Source organism: Falco peregrinus, chromosome 12 (genome assembly GCF_023634155.1).
Source record: "Falco peregrinus isolate bFalPer1 chromosome 12, bFalPer1.pri, whole genome shotgun sequence".
Taxonomy (NCBI): Eukaryota; Metazoa; Chordata; class Aves; order Falconiformes; family Falconidae; genus Falco; species Falco peregrinus.
In genome coordinates this window covers 16042809-16066509 of record NC_073732.1, presented here as the reverse complement: position 1 = coordinate 16066509, position 23701 = coordinate 16042809, and the positions used below count along the sequence as shown (strand labels likewise).

The 23701-nt window shown below is 46.3% G+C and overlaps 1 protein-coding gene across 4 annotated transcripts in view; it reads right to left on the bottom strand.

Moving 5' to 3' along the window:
• FGF12 (fibroblast growth factor 12) overlaps positions 1–23701 on the bottom strand; it is a 227726-nt gene that overhangs the window by 129563 nt on the left and 74462 nt on the right. The window contains exon 1 of one of the 4 annotated variants that reach the window (XM_055817470.1): positions 15167–15188. The exons of 2 other annotated variants lie outside the window; for them this stretch is intronic. Coding sequence is in view for 1 of the 2 variants with exons in the window: in XM_055817467.1 (XP_055673442.1) it covers positions 14452–14539 (88 nt within the window). In the remaining variant the exon portion in view is untranslated. Of the gene's footprint in view, positions 1–14451; positions 15089–15166; positions 15189–23701 lie in introns of those variants that run through there. One more of the 4 variants, XM_055817467.1, reaches the window with a different exon arrangement.

The following is a 23701-nucleotide window of genomic DNA, read 5'->3' as shown; positions in this document are numbered from 1 at the left end:
GCTAGCACCTTAAGAGAGAAAACAGATCACAAAAAGAGAGAAATCTCCAAAAGTCTGTTCTCAAATGGCCATTGCCAGTGGCAATCACGCTAATTGCACACACAAATCAGGCAAACAATCACGAATGCTTTTTTCAAAATCAAGCCCCATTTGTGTTACTCTCACAAGAGTTTCTAATCAACAGTTTTCAATTGCAAATACAGAACAGTTTAGTCATCAAAAAAGCAGAAGTACGAAGAATATACCGAACACGGAAGGAAAACAATCTCTTCCCTATCTTTCCGATGCTTCTGTAACCAATTCCTTCCAAACATTTAAAAAAAAACATCTTCTATTGACGCAAGTCATAAAAAGGCTTATTATGGAAGTATAAACATGGCTACCTACCGTCTGACATCTTGACTGCTACTAATATTCTTTATGGAAATTCAAATAATTGTTTCAAAGTGTAATTTACCCTTTCATCATGAAAATCACTTACATGTTATAATTCACCTAGCTTGAGCAATGAAAATATGGTCTTCTTTCCTTCTCTGAATAAGCACAGTTTTAGCAAATCACTTAAGCACGGGCTTAAAATTAACTAGCTGATTGAGGTCACAGCCCACTTTGCCTGTGCGTTAGGGCACTGCTGCAGGTGATGTTGGGGGGACAAGCAAGCCCTAAACAACAGAGAAAACCTTGTTTTCTCTGAAATCTACCTCCTGAGACACCTCCATTAACATTTAGTGGGCAGAAGCTGTTACTGAGCACTTTAAAATCAGTGCTGTTGCTGATTCAGTGTTAGAAACCTTCACTGTCTGAGCAAGGCTCTCTTTGGAGGGATGGAAGGACAGGGCATGTGTTATCCCTACATCCATCACTGTGTTATCCCAGCTGCTGGCTGGCCACTTGCTAACCCTGCAGGCCTTGGCTTACAGGTCACACTTAACCCTTAGAAAGCAATTACCTTCATCTGTTTCTCTTAACAGGCAGCCAACACATTCGCCATGGTAAGCCGCACTCCTACTGAACCTTAAATACTTTTCCATGAGAAATTTATAATGCATGGGCTTTTAATGGGAGCTTACTGAATGGCTGGGAGTCTCAAATGCCTCTTTAAGCACAAATGAGGAATTTCAATTGTACACTAAAATTCTCACGGCACATCTTCTGCTAAATACCTAAAATCCTAACCCGTTCCCCCAGTTCCAGTGTCCAGACAGAGTAATATTAAACTACTTTGAAACTTACAGTTCTCCATGGTCCATACAGATCCTGGGTTAGTCCCACAGCTACCTCGTGAAGGCGGCGGTACAGTCTTCATCGTACAGAAAGGGCAACAAGGCAGAAGCAGGTGTGGTGGCACCCAGTGTGGCACTACATGCAGATACCCGCAGCCTAAATGTCAGACTGAGCAACTCTCCCTGGCTTCCCCTACACTCGTTAGAAATCTTGTCAATACAATCAATGGGGTTTAAGCTGCAGCTCATCTCACCATGCAGGAGATGCGTACTACAAAGGAGCTCAGTAGTACCCCAGACATTCTGGTTCCTCTCCTCTGGCTGCAGGGCAAGCCCCAATCAGTTGCAGAGATCTGCACAGGAGGGGCAGCATCTCGCCTCTTGCCTCACCATCTTGCATCAGCGTGGGACCGGCTCCCCCGCTCTTGCTCTGGTCCACGGGCAGCCAACCGCCACCACAGCTCATCAGGCAGAATGGAGTTCAAAGCATCCAAAAGATAAAACCATGTTTCAAGGTGATCCCCCACGCTTCGTCACACACAGAGCTTTCAGCACGGCCATCCTCATCTCCTGACGTGGCTCAACGGCTGACTGAGGCTGTGTCCACATGCAGCTTGAGGTACCAGTTTAATCACAAACTTGTAAAGACTGACAGCTACAGAAACTCCTCATTAGCCCATAACAGCTTGTTCACCAGCCTGCTCTCCTTTCTGTACCCCACATGACAACTACCATCTCTCCAGCTGAACTGACCTCACTGTCCGTGAGCCCCTGGGGATGGGAGCAGGGTCCCATCCAGCCCATTGTAAGTGAAACCAAAGCAAATAAATGCCTTGCCTTCTTTTTCTTGGTGCTGGAGGCAAGAGGAGGAATGGAGGAGTGAGATGCCTGACTATGGCCCCAGGAAACAAATGGAAGAGCTGCATTTGTCAGCAGGCACTGCCCAGTAAGGATGGGGAGTGCCACTGCACATGGCATGCCATGAAGGCCAGTCTGGCTCAGGTCCTCCTGCTCTTTGAAAAGAGACTTCTTGTTCTGGAGGACACACTGAACTTAGGCAACAACAGGGACTCAGATTTATCTAGGATTCATTTCTCCTCTATGGCAAACTGGTTGCTGTGAGGTGGGAGATGTCTACTTAAGCTTTTTGATGGAATTGTAATTCAGAGATGGGCTGTTTGACAGTGAAGCCTCTTTCCCCTTCAGCTCTAGTTCATCCTCTGTTGGAGAGCTGGGCGTGCAGCTAACAACCCCAGAGGGGAGAGGTCACAGGGAAGAACGTGAACAGCAAACCTGAGCCACCAGTAAACCCAGGAGTATTTCCTTTCCATGCACAAGAATCAGAAAATCATTTAAGGGAAAAAAAAATTAGAAAGAAGCATAAGAGGAGGTTTCAATTTATTTTTCCCATTTAGCCCTGCAATAGTCAAGCTGTAACTTGTGTGTGCTGTTGTGCTCCACTAATTGCAACAAGCACTTACTAGAATCAGGAAAGATTTAGAGAAAGGCAATAAAGATGATCAAAAACTCTTAAAGACTGTAAGAGAGAAAGCTTAGCAGGGGTATGCTTGAGATCCGTGAAATCACAAGTGGCACGAGAGGATTGTTGTTCACTAGCTCGTTCAGTCTCAGGAGCGCATCAACTCAAGGTAGCAGGAACCAAGTTCAAAACAAAGGAAAGGAGGGGCTTCTTCATGCAACAGGTCTGGGGAAATCCTTTCTGCAAGACATTACGATGCTAAAAATGTACATGAACTTAAGGGGACAAAGTTCATTTGACTCTGGTCAAGTACATAAAATAGAAATCCACTGAGAATTTCGAAGCACATTGAACCATGTCTGAGAAAATTCTCTAAGCTCAAAATAGGTAGCAGCTGGGAAAACATTTGGGAGACACATAATATTTTCCTGTGTCCAGTTCTGGGCTCCCCAGTTCAAGACAAGGAACTACTGGAGAGGGTCCAGTGAAGGGCTACAGAGATGATGAGGGGACTGGAGCATGTCCCTTATGAGGAAAGGCTGAGAGAGCTGGGCATGTGCAGTCTGGAGAAGAGAAGACTGAGAGGGGATCTTATCAGTGCATACAAATATCTTAAGGGTGAGTGTGAAGAGGATGGGGCCAGGCTCTTGTCAGTGGTGCTCAGTGACAGGGTAAAGGGCATACTGCAGCACAGTAAGTTCCATCTGAATATGAGGAAAAGCTTCTTTGCTCTGAGGGTGACAGAGCACTGGAACAGGCTGCCCAGAGAGGTTATGGAATCTCCTTCTCTGGAGATATTCAAAACCTGCCTGGATGCAATTCTGTGCAGCCTGCTCTAGGTGAACCTGCTCTAGCAGGGGGTTGGACTAGATGATCTCCAGAGGTCTCTTCCAACCCCACCCACTCTGTCATTCTGTGATGTTGCCGTTTTCTTACTTTTTTCTGTTTACTGTGGATGGAGAAAGACTACTGGGCTAGCTGGCCACTTTATTTTGGCCCAGTTTAATTGCCCTCATATTTTTTCTGTTAATTTTTGCTGCTTCAGTTTGTCTTTTTTTTTTTTTTTTTTTTTTTTTGTGACTTTTCAGAGAGACTTCCCTTTTGCTAAATAATGCTCTGCAGTCTATTAAACCCAGTGAAGATCTGTCTCTATAACGCAACAGTGCTGTGGATAAAGTGAAACTGAAATGGGGAGTAAGATACACTTAGCTCCTTGTCTCAAGGCTTAAAGAGAGATTATAAAAACGCTAAAACAGAAGACTGTCCCTTGGCAGTGGGGCAACGTGTGCCCACATCTTTCCTCTCAAGCGTTTAATCCCAGCAGTGTTTTACCAGCCAAATGAACATTCCCATGAAGAATACAGATGTGATGCCTTTCTCTCCACCCCAGCACTGTGGGAGCAACAATGCAGCGAGGAAAGGCTGGTGAGTTTGAGACTTGCACTGAGTTTGGAGCTCACCCAAGCGAACAGGGACACAGGAGAGAAAGAGAAGTGACGCCTCCAGGCTGAGCAAGGGGGATGCACCCAGTCCTTCCTGCTCTGGATGGGAGTCAGACCCACACCTGCCTTTCCAGCACACTTCAGGGCTCTGCATTTTTATCTCTGCACCCTGCTAGGTCTTTGTCAAAACGGGGTTTTCTTATTAAAACCCTTTTTCCTCAGTGGACATATACATAGGCAATGAGCTCTCCCCATGGCGCAGGGGCCACGTTGTGCGGGTACAGCCCCTAGCACAGTCCCCAAGAGGCACCCTTGGCTATTCCACAAAGCAATGTGCCTGTCTGGATCTTACTTCCAGTTTTGGGTGGGGGTGGAGGTGGAGTGTGTGTGTGTTCCACTACTAATAAAGAAAACCCTCTATTTTTGAGCATTTTTAAATTTATCAGACTATCATATAGAAACTGTGCTTCCTGACCTTGTCTGGGAGGTCAGAGCATTCCTTGCTGAGGGGACAACTTGCCTTGCCAGTCAGAGTGTTAGACAGAAGTATCGATCCAAGTTCATGGGCTGAGGATGGGCAGGAGAGAAGCTGTCATGGGAACGCTCTCAGCAAGACCCACCACTTGCCAGGGATGCCAAACAAGTGCAAAATTCATTCACTAAAGTGTTTCCCCCTTAACTGTGCTTCTTACTCATGTTTCACGTACCAACTGAAGAAACTTATTTGTTCTTAATAATATATATATTCTTATATATGTTCTATATATATGTTATATATATTATACATGTTCTTAATAATATTAATAACTTAATAATTCACCTTTTCTAACCTCAAAAGCAAGCCTCAAACCAACTCCATAAAACAAAGGCTGCAGGGCAGTAACAGAACTCCAGCAAGATGTTGCAAGATGTGTGTCAGCCATTTAGCAGTCAAGGTGGGGGCAGGGAAGGTGCATTTCACTTGCTGAGCAGCTTGCAAGCAGCTGGGAGACATGAATTATATCCCCAGAACTGTCTCTTCAGGTTAAGGGTGAGAACAGTGAAGGACCCATCACAGAAACTCCAGCAAATGCAGAAACAGAGGAAAAAGCAAACCCAGTTTCTTCATCTTACCCATAAAAGTAAATCCCAGCTATCTGAGAGGAACACCCGAGCACAGCCATAGGACATTAAGCCATACATGAATATTTATATACATATTTGTCTGATCGACCAACCGATTATTTACAAAGATTATACCCTGCTTGCACAGAATATAAATACCTGGAGAAATCAGCCTTTCAAAAGCAACACCTAAGAGTCCCTCCAGCCTCACCAACACATCACCTAGAATACCCCTAAGCTATTTCTAAACCCAAGAAGCATGTGTAAGTAAAGGGCCTGGGCACACAGAGCTGAGGGCAAGAGAAGCAGCGTGCATCAGCACATAGGAAGGTGTCCCCAGGCTGTCAGGGGCTGTGTTTGGATTTCACTGCTGTGATCCCACATAGGGTCAGATGCATTTAAAGGTGCTCTGACTGCTACTTGATGTTGTTCATCAAAGCCCATGGTATGCACACTCCTACATGGAACCAGAGCCCGTTGTGTCAGGACTATCCACACATAAAACGAAAAGCTGCTGTCTCCACCAGCAAAAAGCAATCACAGGAGAGGAAGTAATGGCAACAGTAAGTCACAGGAACTCAGGAAAGCAGTGGCAGCACACTGGCTGCCCGATCCCACCAGCACTATAGTCGTCGTTATCTGGTTTGGTTTGGTTTGCATTTCACATTGCAACAGAAGAGGCAATCCAGAACTCAAGAATGAATTTGCAGCACGGAGCATTTGGCAGTACCTTTCCAGCGGTCATTTGTAGACACACCAACATCACAGAGATGCTTGAGTATTATCACTGTGGGAATGTCACGGACACTTTCAATCCTTGTGCTTTTCCAGTCTGAATGTTGTGTTTAAGTATGTCCAACTTTACCCCAAGCCCCACAGGGAAGACTGCTGTGGCCCGTCCCTCCCTCCTAGCATACTTCAAGTCCTCCTAGCAGACTCCTGAGCACGAAAAATCACTAGACTAAGGCAGAGCAGGGAGCGCAGTATTGGGCACTTTTACCCACAAAGAAAGCACAGCATGCCTAGCTACCATTTCTAAGCCAGTTTCATTCTAAGTCCCCCCCTTCTCCATTCTACTTCCTCAGTACTCTCAGCTCCTTATTTCACTCCCATGCTCATGTAGCCCTCCCACACTGTCCATAAATTTCTACCCACTGTGTGTCCAAGTTTTGCATTTAAAACACTTCCCTGTGTTTCTGTATGCCCACACGCATGCATTTTCCTACTCCTGGACCTTTCTCCTGAAGGACCCAGCATTTCCTCTGCATTCTGCCCGTGGTCCCTGCAGGTACCCTTGCACGGTCAGTGGCACACCAAAGTCTGTTTGACAAGACACCCTGGAAGAAGGGCTAAAAACTGGGACCAAATTGACTACATTTGTCACAATCCCAGTACAGGGCCACGGATTTGCTTGTTCTCGGAACCTCTTGCCCTATCTCCAGGAGGACCAGCAACCTCAGCAAGCGGGTATCAGGCCTATGACCCTGGTGATAAGGCCAGTGCACTTCTTAGATGAAAGACTCCTGACCTACAGCAAATGGATGCCCCAGCTGGTCCCATGCACAGCTGTGGCTTCATGAAGACTCCCTAAGGAACTAGCGGGACACATGCAGGAACGGAAAGCAGAGACTCCCTCCTCACCTCAGCCCTGCCCAAGGCGAGCAATGACTTCAGGCGAGCCGCTTCACCTCGCTGTGCTCACCGCTGCCCACCCACCCCTCAGTCACACAGAGCCCGCTGATCGAGACAGAGCAGCGCGACTGCTGGGCTACGCACAGTAAGTCTTTAAGTGAACAAACGGCTGTGAATGCACATTAAAGAGAACACTAATAGGGAAACAATTAATTATTTCATGTTTTTTAGAACAGATTTTTTCCTATTCTTTCCGCTCATCCAGAACAAACAAAGCTATAAGGGAATAAATACAATTCCAGAGATAATCCACACTTCGGATCCTGGAAACATACAGTGCCAACTTCTGGAAAACAAAACAATGATAATGACTCACGCTGGGTCTGTGGGTGGCTCATCACAAAATTAGCAGCAGCTTCCATGCTCGCAGCTGAGATTGGCTTTGCTGGGTTGTTTTCACAGATCCCCAGGACTGCAATTTAGCACATGCAAATAGGCCCAGCAGCCAATCGCAGCCACCATGCTAGAAAGGCATAAACATGCCATTTAGAAAAATGCTTTGCCATACAAAACATGATTACCTCCTTCCATGCCATTTCAGGCTATGGGAAGGAATGCTATTTTTATTATTGTTACATACCTCTTTTCCTCCAAGGGGAAGAGTCTGTTCAAAGGCCTCCCAAGCAAACATCTATTCATACCACTGAAAGCTTTGTGTACTACCATCACATTCAGGGAAGTGGCCATCCCCTTGTACTCCGCACTGGTGAGGCTGCACCTCCAATACCACGTTCAGTTTTGGGGGGCCTCACAACAGGAAAGACATTGAGATGCTGGAGTGTGTCCAGCGAAGGGCAATGAAGCAGGTGAAGGGTCTAGAGAGAAAGTCTTATGAGCAGCAGCTGAGGGAACTGGGGGTGTTTAGCGTGGAGAAGAGGAGGCTCCGGGGGGACCTTACTGCTCTCTACAGCCACCTGAAGGGAGGTTGTAGCAAGGTGGGGTTCAGTCTCTTCTCCCAAGTAACAATAGGATAAGGATAATAGCCATAAAACAAGAGGAAATGGCTTCAAGTTGTTCCAGGGGAGGTTTAGATTGGATATTAGGAAAAATTTCTCCACCAAAAGTGTTGTCAAGCAATGCAACAGGCTGCCCAGGGAAGTGGTTAAGTCACCATCCCTGGAGTTACTTAAAAGATGTGTAAATGTGGTGCTTTGGGACATGGTTTAGTGGTGGACCTGGCAGTGCTAGTTAATGGTGGGAGTCAATGATCTTGAAGGTCTTTTCCAACCTAAACAATTCTATGATTCTATAAGCAACCTTGTCTACCTTTCAGAGCCTGCTGAACTTTTAATGATATTGGTACCAGCTGGCTTAAAATGTTTACAACTAGCATCAATTTGGTAAAAAGAAGAAACAGATTACTTCTGGAAAGCAGCAGAAAGGGCTATGGGAAGAGAAGTGGACTGGTTTGGGGACAAAGTTCAGTAAGCCAGAAGTAGATCATTCTCACAAAAAAGCAGCGGGTTTTGAGTTTCTTTAATGAACAGAGCTTTTCGGTTGGGAATTGATGGCTGTGAATACCTTCAGAAGGGTCTGTTGGAAACAGAAAACAAACCCACTGTCAGTGGTCTGTTGGACAGGGGAAACAGGTAGAATTTAGGGATGATACATGTCAAAAAAGGTTCAAAGCCACTCATCTAAAACAATGTTTCTGGCAAGTATTGAAGCACATGATCAGCTTAAAATGGGACTAGGTGCATGCGTAGAGTTAAATGTGCATTTAGACGGTTCGCTGAACTGAGACCTACCTCCGGAGATACTCCTTGGTCTTTGAGTGGACGTGACCTAACGATCTTCACACAGCTCTTCAGTTGAAAGCATTTGCTCTGAAAGTCATCAGCTTTTAAGTATCTGCTTATGAACCGGAATTCTTTTGTTACTTTTCAATTGGAAAAACAGTAACACAGAAGACAGTATTTTATGTATACAGTTATTCAGGAACCTAAGCTGGAAAAAATCTTCCATTGAATTCTTGGTTAACATTTCCCACTCAGACTTACATTTTATAATGTGCCACAATTGTACATGGTGTTTGAACTGAGACACTCTTCCTCTTTCTTTGGTTTAGTTTGGGAAGTCAAGGAAGTGAAACTTTATTCCTTTGTAAAACCACGTAAACCTCAAGTTGAGAAGTGCCATAAACCAGCCAACTTTTGCTTCAGAGTACTATTTATTTTCCTGATTACAGCTACTTAAGAAAACTCAAACGAAGCATATTTTGCCTGAATTTGCTCATTCACTGGAAGTAAAGCATTTCACAAACATGATTCACTATCAGTGACGCTTTGGTAAGCCCCAGACAAGTTTCAAGACTCAGAAGACTGGGTGAAGATCCGGCAGTTCCAGATGCCCAGCTCTGTAAGCCCACACATCTGGCTGACAACTATGAATTGCTAAACCAGCTTACACCCAGGGAGTCCCTGGACCTGCATTTGCTTTTGAAGATTTATGATTTACTTTATTGCAAACTGAATAATAAAATCCTGCATAATATTGAAGACTTTCTATTGCATAACTACACAGAACTGGCTGCGAGCACTTAAAGTTATATGCATATAACTTCACATTCATTACACCTCTGAACTTCTGTATGATAGGAACCAAGCAATTAACCATATAAAAAATTTATCAAACCCGTTATTTCTAGCTGAGCCAGAATAGATCTTTTTCACCAGATTCACAAGCTCTATAGGCTTCCACGAGGGATGCTTAGCATATGTCTGCATGAGAAGGTTACTTCTGAATAAAGGAAAGTGTGGATTTAAAATGCTATCGCTATTCTTGAATAATACCCTAGAGGAGTGCTCCTATTACAATAAAAAAGATTTTTCAGAGTTTTGCTTAATTCATTTCCCAGGTGAATTAAACTAAATCAGATAACGGTATTCTTTCCACTAAGTGTCATCAATAGGCATTATCCTGGAACAGCACAGGTACTTAATTTCCATGGTCAGAAAGTGTTACTTTTCCAAAAACACACAACAGAAAAAGGGATCCTGAGCAAAATGCACACAGGAATACTGACACACACTGAACAGTAGCAGAGAATGGCAGGCAAGGGATCTGGTGCAGGAAGGAAAAAGTGCTGATGACCCTCATGCCACACCACTGCTTCTCAGCCTTGCAACCCACTCCCACCTCCAATTCAGTGGCATTAAGCCACCTTTCCCATCTCCCATCAGCAACGCACATACCACAGCCTGAACTGCCACGGACCAGAAGGGCTTTTAGGGCTCCCTGAACTCAGCAAGAATTGCAGGCTTTACTACCTGTCGCTTATGTGCACAGAGCTACTGCTTCCATTAATTTGAAGCTGACTGTACAGTATTTGCTATACACTGTAACCTGCTGTCTACTTGAGTAAACAGCAGCGAGAAAATTCTCTAGAACTAGTGTATGTAAGTGAAGTGTACACGAATGCCTAGATCCCTGCACAAGCAAAAGGAATGCCTGTTCTGCTCATAAGCCGAATGCTAATCTTGAATATGCAGTTGTACCTCTTATGTGTGTGATTCCATTTGCATCTGCAGATGAGAAGTCTTGCATGTGCAGACACTGCAGACATGTTATGACAGTGCCCCAAATCTCAGGACAAATGCAAAGATGTGTACTGGCAGTAACAGACAGGCTAATAGTAGAGCCACAATTGACCCTGCCTACCTTGACAGAATGCTTGCTCCTATTGCCCCAAATACCAAACTTAGTATTGTGATACCCTGAGAAATATGAAGACCTACCATGCCAGACATTATTTTAATTTGCCATAAAGCCAGTATCAATCAGCATATTTCCAGGAGCATCTCCAAATTTTACCAGTGTGAGAGTCCCAGGGAAGCCAAGTTCAGGGTTTACTTTCAATATGAGCTCAATTTCTACTGAAGGCACCTAATTGCACAATAGAGATTTAAACTGAGAAGTACTCTTATATGAATATTTGGGAACAGATCAGTCTCTGGATACAGCAAGACCTCTACTACTTAAAAGAAAGCTGAAAATGCATTGCTGCTGAATGTTGTTGCTAGTTGATGAGATGATGTGAGAAATATCTGTAGTTTTAGCAATGAAGCATCCCACAGGAGAGTCTGTACAGGAGCCAAGGGCAGAACAGGCGTAAGAGAACCACACATACAGCCAAATAAGAAGTCCTTATGGAGGAAGACTGAGACACGCACTAGCAGAAATCTCCATGCTGCTGTTAACGTAGTCTACGGGTACAAAGCCTTTTGCATCAAAATGGCTGCAAACCAGATACAGGTTACCTGAATGTTTTTTTCACAACTCCATTCACAGTTATATTAACAATGATCATTACCTGATGTTTACCTTGAACTAAACAGTGTAGTAGCTATCTATTTCATAATGTCGACTAGGAAGCCAAAAGCCAAAAAAATTCTGGACTGGCAAACCACACCTCACAAACAAAGGGGGAAAAGGTGTTAGCAAAGAAAATAATTTAATGAAAAAAATACTTAGCAAAATTAACTATGATGGCACCACCAAGAAGGGACATATCTCTGCATATGCAATACCATCAGTCAGCTTACAAATATGGAAATTAAGATAACAAGTGAAGTACCTGGAAGATGGCACAGGACACTGCTGTGCTAAAATACTTGCAGAGAAATACACAGAGGACTAGGAATAAATCTCTTGCTCTGTATTGCTATGAATTACTTGCACTTTTGTGGTGCCTTGGAGACCCATTAAGCCCCATTTTGCAAGGTGCAGCTCAAACTGCCAAAGAAGCCTGTCCCTGCACAGACTAAGACGAGTGTCTGCAGACCTCAGGAGTATAAGAAAACAAAGGCTAGTATTAGCTAAGACTAAAAGGTGGGAGGCCTAAGCATAACAATAACAAATATCTTGCTAATATTTTTGCTAGCATCACAACAGAGCAGCACAGTACTCTACAACTATCTTCAATATTTCACTGTGTTTCTTTGAAGTATCATGCATTAGTTTCTGTCAGAATCAGGAGTGGTCTAAGGCTCTGAGTCAGCACAACACACGAGTATGAATCTGCTACTAAACATGTGCTTACATCCTTATGACTTGTTTGCATTAAAGTGAACATAGACAGGAGAAGGGCAAAGGACTTGGTCAATCTGCCATTCAACTTAAGCGCACAAAGTGCCAAATAGTTTGGTATAAATCACTTAGTATTAGGAAAACTCTTCAGATCAGATGATCAAGGGCATGTAAGTAGCTCACAGCACTCTAGGCTACTGCTGCTGTAGTCCACGTTTCCATGGTCCTTCCTCTTCCATAATTTATAATCCTCTTGATGGTTCACATCTCTGATGGGCATAGCCCCCACGGTGCCATGCTGGACCCAGCACTACACCTTCAGGGCTCTTGTAGGAGTATACAACTCCTAAGGCACGCTTACCCTTTTGAAGAAGTAGCAAGGAGAACTCTCCTCCACCAGGCCCAGCCCACAGTGACCTTTTTATAAGAGGAAGCTTTAATTTTTATTGCACATTTTTCAAGAACATAAAGCCCAACCTTAATGGAAAAGGAACAAATGCAGCCAAGAAGAGGGACAGTATTTTAGGAGCCTGATTCAAAGCAATAGACCATACCTGGAGTGCTCAGGCTCGTGGTGGCATGGTCAGTTGGAAATAACAATGAGAGATCGTTCCCATAGACTGCCTCCTTGTAGCACAACATCATGAAATACAAAGACTACACAATGTTCAGTATCGTTTGATCAGAGCGGGAGAAATAAGGGAAGATTCAGTCACCACATATACATCAAGCACACTTCAGCATAGGATCCACCAGTAAAGCCAAGCCAGCTCAGCAAAGCAACTATTAGAACACTATCATCAACTTCTAGTTCGCTTAAGTTACAGCCTAGCGTGGCCTATGGCCTTAGCACCACCCTGTTTTTACCAGTAGGTTATTGTACTCTCTATTGCCCCAGGTTTCCAAATGACACAAAACAAACATTCACACACAACACCACGAAGAAAACTCCAGTACAGTTTTCTGCTGAAAAGAGAACAACATGTGCAATACCTCCAAGCACAGCCACAATTTGTTCTATTTATTTATCATATTGTTCCTCTAAGCAGGATATTTTCAAGGAGTCAAGACTACTCCCTCAAAAGTTTTCCAGCACATCCCCTATTGCCATAAGCCAGTCACAGACAACACAGACAATCCTCGTGGGAGGGAAGGGGATACTGAGGCATGAACAGGTGGCTATAACCATTTACATTTTTTCCTTAGCAAGGCCAGAAGGGAATCCAGGCTACCTCAGCAACAGTATTTCCCCAAGCGCAGCCTTCCTCTTCAACAGACAACACCAAGCATTTAAACAGGAGGCGTGGAAATTTTTCTCTTCTAAGAGCAAGATCTCACATAAGGGAACTGCACCAGTGTTAGCAAGCAATATTTTAAAAGGCGTCCTTGTAAGCATCAGGGTTCAATAAGCAGATCTATTCAAAAGCCAAGTAGGAAGTGAAACGCAGTTAAGCTCACAGCCATAGAGTTATTGCTATAACTTCTGCAGATCTTAGTAGGATTGGGTTTCTTTCCATAGAATCTTACCTAGTGTTGAAGAAAGGGAAAGTCACAGTCATGAAACACAGGTAGCACAAAAGAATTTGCAAAGACACCATTTAAAAAGCTTCAACAAGATTACTCTAAAAATCAGGGGCAGTGCCCCACCAAACCATGGCACTTGTGCACTTACTCCCCTCTTCAAAAAGTGCTCAGGTACAGCTCAAGATCCAGAATAGCCTTCAGCCCGTCACCCCACTGCACTCCCCATCCTGGTGCAATATTCCCTGCCCAGCAGGCTGGGTGCTGAGAGAGGTGCTGAAGTCTCCCAGCCCCCCATCAGGAACAGCTAGGGACTTCCCTTTGCTTCTAGGGGCATTCCCCACTCACAGGTGCATTCAACACCCTCTACCAGAATCAAGTTGCAACATTGCTACTACAAACATGAGGCACAGGGAGCTCTTACTGCGGGCCCAACCCCAGAACTGCATGGAGCCATAGATGCTCCAGGGAAGGTTACCATTATCCTGAGGAGGTGGTAACGGAGCCCATGGTTGGGAGCCTGAGATGGGAGGAGAGATACAGGGGTCCCATATGGAGAAAAGGGACCTGCGTGGGTGTGGGCTGCAGGCGGGATGAGGGACACTAGTGAGGGTCACATCAGAGGTGGGGATCCATGTGGGGGAAAGGGACCCCCAGGGGGGTTCCATTTTGGGTGGGGGGCTGCAGATGGGGTATGGAACCTGCTTAAGCCTGCGGGACACATGGGGTGGAGGCCGCGGGTGGATGGGGTCCGTGCCGGGAGCCGGGGGGCAGGAGGGAGCCGGGGTCGGGGGTGCCCGGTGGGGTCAGCACCGCGGACAGCGCCCGGCCCGTCCGGCCACCTGTGCGCGGCGCCGGCGCCGGAGCGGCGGGGGGAGGGCGAGGAAACGGGGCCAGCCCGGGCCAGCGGCGCCCGGGCGGGGAGGCGAGGGCGGCGGGGACAAGGACGCGCGCTCCCCACCTGGGCTGTGGCTGGATCTCAGGCGCCTTCCACAGAGACACTGCAGCATATGCGAGCCTTTCTCCAGGAGAAGCCCGAGAATCCTCATGGATTTCACTTTGTGGCTCCCTCCCGCTCCTCGGAAAAGGGACCGGCCACGGAGCGGCCGGCTCTCAGCGGCGGGGCGCCGGCCCCCCTCGCCGTCGAACTTGCCGGCCCATCGCCGCGGCCCCGCCGCGCCCGGGGGAGGGTGGGGGGCCCCGCCGCCACTTCTCGGGACTTCGCCGCTGGGGGAGGGCAGGCTTCGCCGGGAAGCGGGGCGGGCTGGCTGGAAGGACGTCAAGCCCTAGAAACACGAGCGGCCGGCTCCCAGCCCTGCCCCCTGTCGGCACAGCCCCCGCCGGGGCGGGGAGCCGCCGCCGGGACTCCCCCAGCCGCCGGCAGGCTCGGCCGCGCCGCTCCGCTGGCGGGGAGGCGGGCGGGGTCTCTCGCCGTCTGCCCCCGCCGCCGCGCTGAAGTTGCCCGAGTGCCGGCGGGGCGGGAGGCGGCGCGATGCCCCCCCCCCCCCCCCGCCCCCCCTCCCTCCCGGGGATGCTGCCGGGGTCGGCCCGGTGCTCCGCGGCCGCTCCCAGCGGGAGCCGCCACCACGTGCAGGGGGCACCGGGGGCGGCCTTCCCGGGGCTGCCCGCCCGGCACCGACCACGGGACCTGCAACGTGGCCGGGAAGAAGACACACCTCTTGTCTCGAATCACCAGTAGGAGCTGTGCCCAGGAGCAGGGGTGCTCCCGCCAGCGCACGCCTTAAACGAGCCGAGGCTCCTGGTTCACGCTGGCGCATCCCAAGGCTCCATCCAGCCTCTTGCAGAGGCCGCTCCGCTGGGACCGACGGTTCACGCTTTTCTACCCATTTTTAGACCGTCGCGGTTACAGCGTGGCAGACATAAGCCCAGCTCAGGGTTCACACTGCACGAGGAAGGGCAGGGCCTGTATTTCCTATGTGAGGAAGGTTGGGGAAAGCTCCTCAGAGCTGTCTTTGATTCATGAAATCACACAGTGCAAAACCCACAGCATGAGGCTGGAAAGCACAAAAAGCTCCCTCCTCAGAGGAAACAGTGTCGGTGTATGCAAAAACCTCTCAAATTAACTCTTCCGCCTGAGTAGACCTGGATACTCTACTGAAAAGCAGCTGCCTCTGGGACAAAGCTGAACTTTGCACCAGGGTGCAGTTTCTGCCTGGGTTACCTCCTCACGCCCCACCTTCCAAAGCCACCGCTGCTTTTGTTTCCCCTGGCACCTGGCAGAAGTGGCCATGCTCCTGGCCAGTGCACGGGGTGGAAGTTTTTATGGGCCAACACTCCACAGGGATTCGAGAGCAGGGATACAGACTTGGTTGTTAACACTTGCTAGGATGTCTCAAACAAAAAGAATGAGGCACAGGCAGTATGATACGGGATGCAACACTGGTTTGCTCACTGGGAATCCCGTTAGGATGAAACAGTGAAAGCTATAAAATACATGGAGATCAGAGTACCAAGGCACATAAACCAGGCATAGCAAAAGAAACACTGTTCTAGTGTGAGAGTCTGTTGAGGATCTGTGGCAAAACTATTACTTGTAAGAGCACCTGAAGTCTTTCAAGCCCTCAGTAAACACCCTACAGTTTCAGTTTTCCTCTAAAACAGGGGAAAAAAACCCCAGTTAAAATGCTAAATGTTTCATGAAATGGAAGCTCTTATTTTCCAGTCAGCCCTACTTCATACACTAAAAACAGCACTTAGCTAGAAGCAAAGCCACTAGCATACAGTTCAGGACTGTTAAAAGGATGCAAGGTATTAATAACTAACCCCTGGGATCCATGCTAAACTCAGTTTTTGTTGTTTTCTGTGACTTGTGCTTAAAATCATCACTCTGTATGTCTTATAATTCATAAGCTATTTTATGCAGGACCTTGCACATGCACCAAGCCACAGCAAAAAGCTAAATTAAACTGCCCTTCTCCCTCCTCTGTACATGTCTCCACTTACCCAGGATCATTGTTCCAGCGACACTCCTTAGCAATACTTGCTCTACAACAATCACAGAAGACCACTGTGCCATGCCAGGGCAGACACCAAACTGAGACTAAGGCTGTTACTTCTCCCTTTCACCCATAGTTGTCCTTCGGTTCTCTACTAGACCGGATCAGCGAGCAAGCCTGTAGCCCCTCTGGAACAAGGCCAGAAGTAGTTCGCACAGTGAAACCCTAAAACCAACCAGTTATTCTTGAGTACTTCTGTAATAGCACAATAAAATAATAATCCTCTTTCTGCAAACGCATCAGCAGCATGTTTGAGATGAGAACGATTCTAGATCTGGCAGATCAAGGACAGTACAGTGAGATCTGAGATCAAGGTGCCCTCCTTGCTAAGCAGCCAACATGGAGCTGTAAATGAGGGGGCTCTGATTTAGAGATCCCAGTACTGAAGTGCAGCACCAGGTACCAGAGCAGAAGTGCATCTAGATATTATAGATATTAAACTAGCGTGGGAACAGACAGGCATTATCACCTGGGCATGCAAGGACAAGCATATCGGGCACAATACAGATGTTTGTAAGAAATAAAAAAAAAAAAAGAGAGAATGCAACAGGTAGCTGAATTTTGAGACCTCTGTTCATTAAACTAACATAGCTGTTCTTGGAAAATTGACTCAGAATAACCCACAAAACCACTAATACAATAATCCCTGTTTCTTTGGGGCGTTTCCATCACCTTGCAGTGAGGCTGATGATCCAGGCTTAACCCACCAGGACTTCTGCCTTTGTGGGACAGGCTCCAAGGGGTCAGTTCCTGATTCACATCACAGCAAAGGAGGGCAGAATCAAATCAGTGAAAAGAATGAATGAGCATTACTTGACATTTCCAAAGAAGGGTCATGAGGGCTGCAACAAGCACACCTTCTTTCAAACTGAGTAGGTTTAAGTAACTTTAAACAGCGAAATAAAAGCATAATAATGGCAAAGGATGATTCTTTAGGAACTGTGATGCATATGACTCAAGTGTTTACATGCCACAAGATGCTCAGTAATACCATGTACCCAATTAGGTAAATCTTAACCCAGTGAACAAAGCTTATAGAACTCAGAAAGACAAATGGAGCTGAGATAAATCGAGATGTTGCTAGATGAGTTAACTCATTTTAATCCAAAAACAAGGTAAACCAAAATAAAATGTATTTCTCTGTAAAGGGACAGCATGTACCCAAACAATATTTCAGTGGGATGTAAGTGACATGTAAATCTTGCTATGACCCCATCGATGAGCTTGCACTACTGAATAATAATGCAAATAACATCTCAAAAGTTACTGTGAAAATGTTACAGATATTTAAGGTTTTGCCCATTGGTAGAACATGGGTATTAGAAATGATAGTGTTCTTGAATAAAAGCAGAGGTTGTGTCTGCTGGAACACAAAGGAAGCTGTGAAAGACTCATTGAGGTCAGAAGACAGTTACAGGGAACACAGTGTCATGTGTGTTTCTCCCTTATTAAATTAAAATGCCATTGGCCTTCTGAAGCACAGAACAGAAACGAGAATATGTTTGGGATTATGGAATTTAAATTAATACCTTCTACTAAAAAGAGGAATGCACTGTGCTCTGATCAGAGAAAAATAAGGTGATTTAGCAGACAAGGCTCTTTGCTAGGTATTAAAATAGCATAATGTGCATGAGTACATCAGTTAAAAAGCCAAAAAAGAGAGAAAATCTACACAGTTCAAAGAAGAGACTAGTCAGGAAAGGTAATTTCCTTGTGTTCATACAAAAGCAGGTAATAATCTTTCAAGGTTTTGGGTCCATGCAGTTCCTGTTTTCACCCATATTGACTACCTGTAGTTCTTTGAACATTGTGACCGGTACAAGAAAAGCAGCCTGGGCAGGTGGGGGTGGGGGGATGTTGATGTCGGGGAGCGGGGCAGGGGGGGGAGGGGCAGGTTTTGCGTTTGGGTTTTTTTTTTTGCAACACTTTGCCCTTATGTTTTCTGGCCAACACAGGTGGATACAGTGAGAAATGGCCCATTAACCTCAACAGCTTTTTCCAAGCTGGTGCCAGTGCAATCTCAGACCTTGTCCCTCTCCGCAAATTTACAACGCTCCTATGGGAGCACTCGGTGCTCATTTCCTGACAGTTGTTCCATGGAGCTATTTGCGATCAGTGATGGCAGATAACCACTTCTCAGCATCTTTCTTTGCAGAAGCCATTTGGCCCTGAATAGGCCAAAAAATACAACCCTTTCCAGTGCAAACAAGTACTTACCCCACCGTCACCCCTGTGCTCTCTGAGTATTTCTGTTTACCCTTTACCCCTTCTCCATGAAGCAGAGCACGGCTGGCAAGGCAGGATGGCAGGATCTGCTTCAGAGATACCTAACCATGTACAGCTTTACTGCATCGAGCTCCACCAAAGCACAGGGCGCTCATGCCAGAGCCAGTGGGAGCTGCAGTGCAAAGTTCAGGGGTTTGCTGAAGGTCACACAACAAAAAAGTAGGGAATCATCTGTCAGCCCTCATTCTGGTGATTTAATGAGAGGATTAGCCTCTTCCTGATCAGTATAAAATTGCACTCGTCATAAGGCAAAGATTCTGCTAGAAACTCTACCACAGAAAAGGTATACCACGCACTTTCTGACAGCAAATAGAAGATGAGACAAAAAAAAAAAGACATAGCTTGATTTTGTACATCAGATGAGAAAGACTAGTTTCTTGGCTGCTTTTCTGTGGTCAAAAAGCAGTGCTATCATATGAACAAGAGGGAACAGAAACCACTTAAGTTCCTGGTGGCAAGACAGACTTGGTAAAATCTCAGCCTCGTCTCAGCTCATCAAAGCAGATACGGGAGAAAAAGATGTCCCATAGCCTTGATCATTTAACAGGTTTATCCTCAGACACATAAAAAGGTAATAATAATACTTAGTACTTGTACTTCCAGACATTAACAAAAAATCTAATATTACGTGTAAAGAAGGCTTTGTGTATCAAATGTCTCCATACTGAATTAGTGAGAAGTGGTGGTTCTGGGTATTTTTCAGCACAGTGACATTTCCTCAGAAGCTGGAACTTCTAGGACTTCTCTAAATGTATTTTGATAGTAGTACCAGCAGCTCAGAACAGATGCTCTGGAAAAAGGGGCAGCCGTGCATTGCTCCTTCCACCCGCTTCCAGAGCCTGGCAGCTTTGCAATTTCCTCATCCACAGGATGTCTCACAACGTGATTAAGAACCCTTGATAGATTTCTCCACAACAAATTTTTATAATTGGTCTTTGAAGTCAGTAATACTGTTGGTCTCCTCGCTATCTTTTAACGAGAAGTTCTACAGGTTAATCATGTGCCAAGAAAAAGCTTTTATTAGTTTAAAACTGCTTCTCAGTAGTTCTGTTTAATGCTCACTTTAGCAGTTATATTGTGAAATGGTAATTTTATATTCTCCATGACAGTCATGGTTTTATACATCTCTGTCGTATTTCTCTCCTCAATTGTTTCATTTCTGAAGACACCTGCAAATGCCTGATCTGTTCCATTGCTCCCCGGGCAGCAGCTATTCTGCACGCTCCACTGACCTTGTCACTGTTTCCTGTGCCTTTCTTGCTCTATTGCGTCTCTTCTGAGACAGGATAACTAGAGCTGCACACAGTAGTCAAGGTGTGAGTGCACCAGGGATTTCTAGCACGGCAGGGTGATAGCTCCTCGTTGCTCTCCTTACCTTGCATCTGCTGAGCTAGCACATTCAGAGAGACCTACACTCTCTCTGAGGCCATTTTCCAGAGAGAACATGGCCCCAATAGCAATCCTGACCATGAGTGACCACAAATAGATATTTTGGGGGTTTTTATCCATGGGTACATTACCCTGCACCCCTCAGTTTATACTGCTGTTAGTTCACCAGACACTATATCAGGAGATCCTTCTGCAACTCTTTCCTGCCCACTCCTGTTTTGCTTACTTCAAATGATTTTGTTTGTCTTCTCTCCACCCCTTCACTCCTCAAGATCACTTAGGAGCGCGTTGGACTGCGCAGTCCTGTCCCTCTCCACTGGCAATTTCCCAGCTGATGAGACCTGCCCACTTTTATTTAAAGGAAACACCCAGCGAGGGAGGCATTTTAGAAATCCAAGTGCATGATGACTTCTGCGTCACCTTTACCTAGATGTTCGGGGAATGCCAAGAGATTTGGGGGGCACATTCCCCCTGGCAAAAGCCGTGCGGTCCCTTCCCCAGATGATCAAACCTGGCTGCCAGGACCCCGCAGGGTGGAGGGCTCCCATTTTTTGCAGATAGCTGAATTTCAGGGCAAACCCCCAGATGTCGCCACATTTGTCCTTTGCACCCGGGAGTAGCAGAAGCACCTTCTAGAGGCACCTCCTTGCTGGGTACAATTCCCCTGCCAGCTCTGCTTGCTGTTCCACGTCCCATCAGTCTCTGCAGCCCCTCGCAAGGGAAAACACGCAGGAAGGCAGAAGATCTCGCCCATCTGCTGATCCCTCCAGGCTGAGGTTATGAGAGACGAAAGCAGATTAAAAGGGCTGTAACGCAGCCGGCGTGGGGAAGATCTGACCCCCAGAGCCCCAGCAGCTGAGGTTGGCAATGGTGGCTTTGCCTGAGGCACGACCCAAGTTCAGAGAGCGACAGCTCACGGTTGTGCCAGGTTTGGAGGGGCAGGCAAGTGAGCTTGCTGGCCAGCCGAGCTGCGGGGCTCTGCCCACCGGCTGGCCCCTTGGCTCCTGTGTTTTCAGCAGGCAGCCACCAAGGCAAAGCCAGTGCTGGAACAGGTGCACCTTCAACCAGGGTGTGCTCCTGGCTTTCCCCCTGATTCACGGCATGAAATATTAACACTTGGCAGGCCGCTTTCCTCATCTAAGAGTGCAATTAATCCATCCATCTCAAAGCAAAAAGTAGGGAAGCCTAATAAACAAGATTTTCTGAGGGCAAATACAATAGATCACCCCTGCAAGAAGCCAGCAGAGGCTGGCTTCCCCCCGCTAGCAAGCTCACTCCTAACCTTCAGGAGTGCATCTGAGGTCGGGAGCAGCATCCATGGAAGTATGAAGCTCCCCATCTGCCTACTTCCAGTGACATTTACAGAGCCATTTACTGTCATCCAGATCTGAAGAGTATTTATTCTGGCGTGCTAATACAACATGTGTGGCACAGTCTCATTGAGACAAGCAAGGACTTGCCTGCCTGCCTTGGGAACGATGGTACAAGAAACACTTTCTGCTCTAATTCACAGCTGCTTCTCCCATCACAGTAAAGCTACTGCTGGGCCACTGTGGTTCAGACCCTCACTCATTAACAGGCCAGTGCAGCTGAAGACCACGTGAAGACACAATTGAACCACAGATTACACTGGCAAGACTGCTGTTCTGGAACATGTCGCTCTCAGCTCCTCCACTGTAGCATCGCTAAGGCAGCCGGGTCTTTACCAGACCCACACACAGCTTTGTCCCTGCTAGTTCTGAAGGCAAAACAAGTGACAAAACCCAGATAATAAATAATAATGCTACAGACTAGTTTTAATGTGGCTATACATGTAAAGGAAACACATATTTCAAGAGAATTGAAGGCTAAGTTTACGAGACCTTTATGATCCAACCTTGAAATCCTGGCTTCTTAGGATAGGACTTCCTACTGGATACGTTTTTTCCAGATGAACTTAGTTATGAGGACTTTTTATCTGGAAGACTTCCTTGTTTGAGACTGTCTCATGCAGTGTAGTCCTTACCAGAATGCAAGAGAGCTAAGAAAGAAAAAGACACTCAGATTTTCTTTTTCAGGGATCACTGTTGCTTTTTGGCAGATGCTCCAAAGCAGCAAAAAAATACACACACATCATTTTTCCTTAAAATGACATTTTCTAAAGTATTTCAACTTTGCTGATATATTTTGACGGTACTATGAAAAAAAAGCTGCAAGAAAAGGTTTTGACCTTACCAAAATGAAACATTTCCGTAAGTTTCTCAAACAAAATTTGATAATTGAGGAGTGCCAGGAGTGTTTGGCCGACACTGGTGTGAACAGGGAAGACCTTAACTCCCACCCCATTAAGCTGCAACTTCCACACAGCTGCTGCAGCCCCAGCCCCATGCGCAGCGATACATGTGTGTCACAGACAGGCTTCACAGGACAGAGAAGATTTTCTGCTGTTCTGTTTCAGGACAAATGGTGCAGGCAGTTGATACTACCAGGCTCAGACACTGCCAGCTGCAAGGCAGACCCTCCACCCTCTACTATGAGAGCAAAAGCAAATGTAAGTAACACATTCAGGGTTCTTCCGTGCGTTTGACTCATGGTTTAGGGTCTTTTAAGGTTTCTGTTGTTAGCTTTTCTCTGCAGCTGTTAGAAACAGAAACCATCTAAATACACGGTTGTCATTCTTATGCAATGGCTTGGGGTTTTAAGACAGGCCCCAAGTTTTCTACAAGTTAGCAACACCAGTCAGCAATAATCACACCAGTGGCAGGTAACGTGGCTGGCTCCCAGAGACAGGAATCCTTGTTGACTTGTGACATTCTTGGTAATGGCCTTCCTCTGCTGCTGCAAACAGAACGGTGCCAGCCCAGATGCGGCTTGGACTGATTATCAGGCCCTGGAAAGCTCTGCTTCCCTACGAGAAGGTGAAAATCCTTCTTTCCTCAGCAGCCGAAGACTTTTCACTTATGCCAAAACAAAGTTCCAGCGACTCTCCTTGTAAAACATGTATAACCTGGCAAAACTGGGGAGAAACAAAAAGCGTTTCAATGAAAGATGAAGCACCATTCTATGAAGACTGCTGCGGAGCATGGCAAGGAAGAAGAAAACACAAAAGAAGAACGACCAATGGGTGGAATTTCAAGGGGGAAATAAAACACAGGAGGAAAATACTTCTGTGTGTGAGCAGATAAATCAGCAAGACACTACTTTGTCAGCAGGGGAATGTTACCAAAGGCCCTGAAGGTCGATCACTGCAGTGACTGTCTGCTTCCTGCAAGCAAAGTTCAAAACCTGAACCATACAGAAGGCACATGTGATGGATCTGGCACAGCACAAAATGCAGCTTGGCACAAGCTAAAGCTGTAACTGCAGCAGCAGAACAGAAAGAAGAAGGGTTAGAAGATAGAGAGGTGGCTGCAGAGGATTTACTAACAATGTTAGGGAACTGGGACTGGATTCAGACCTGGTATGAACTGATACTGCTCCACATAGCCCATACGTTTCAGGCACTGATTTGTTCGTTAAGTTTTTTTAACAGGCACTTCA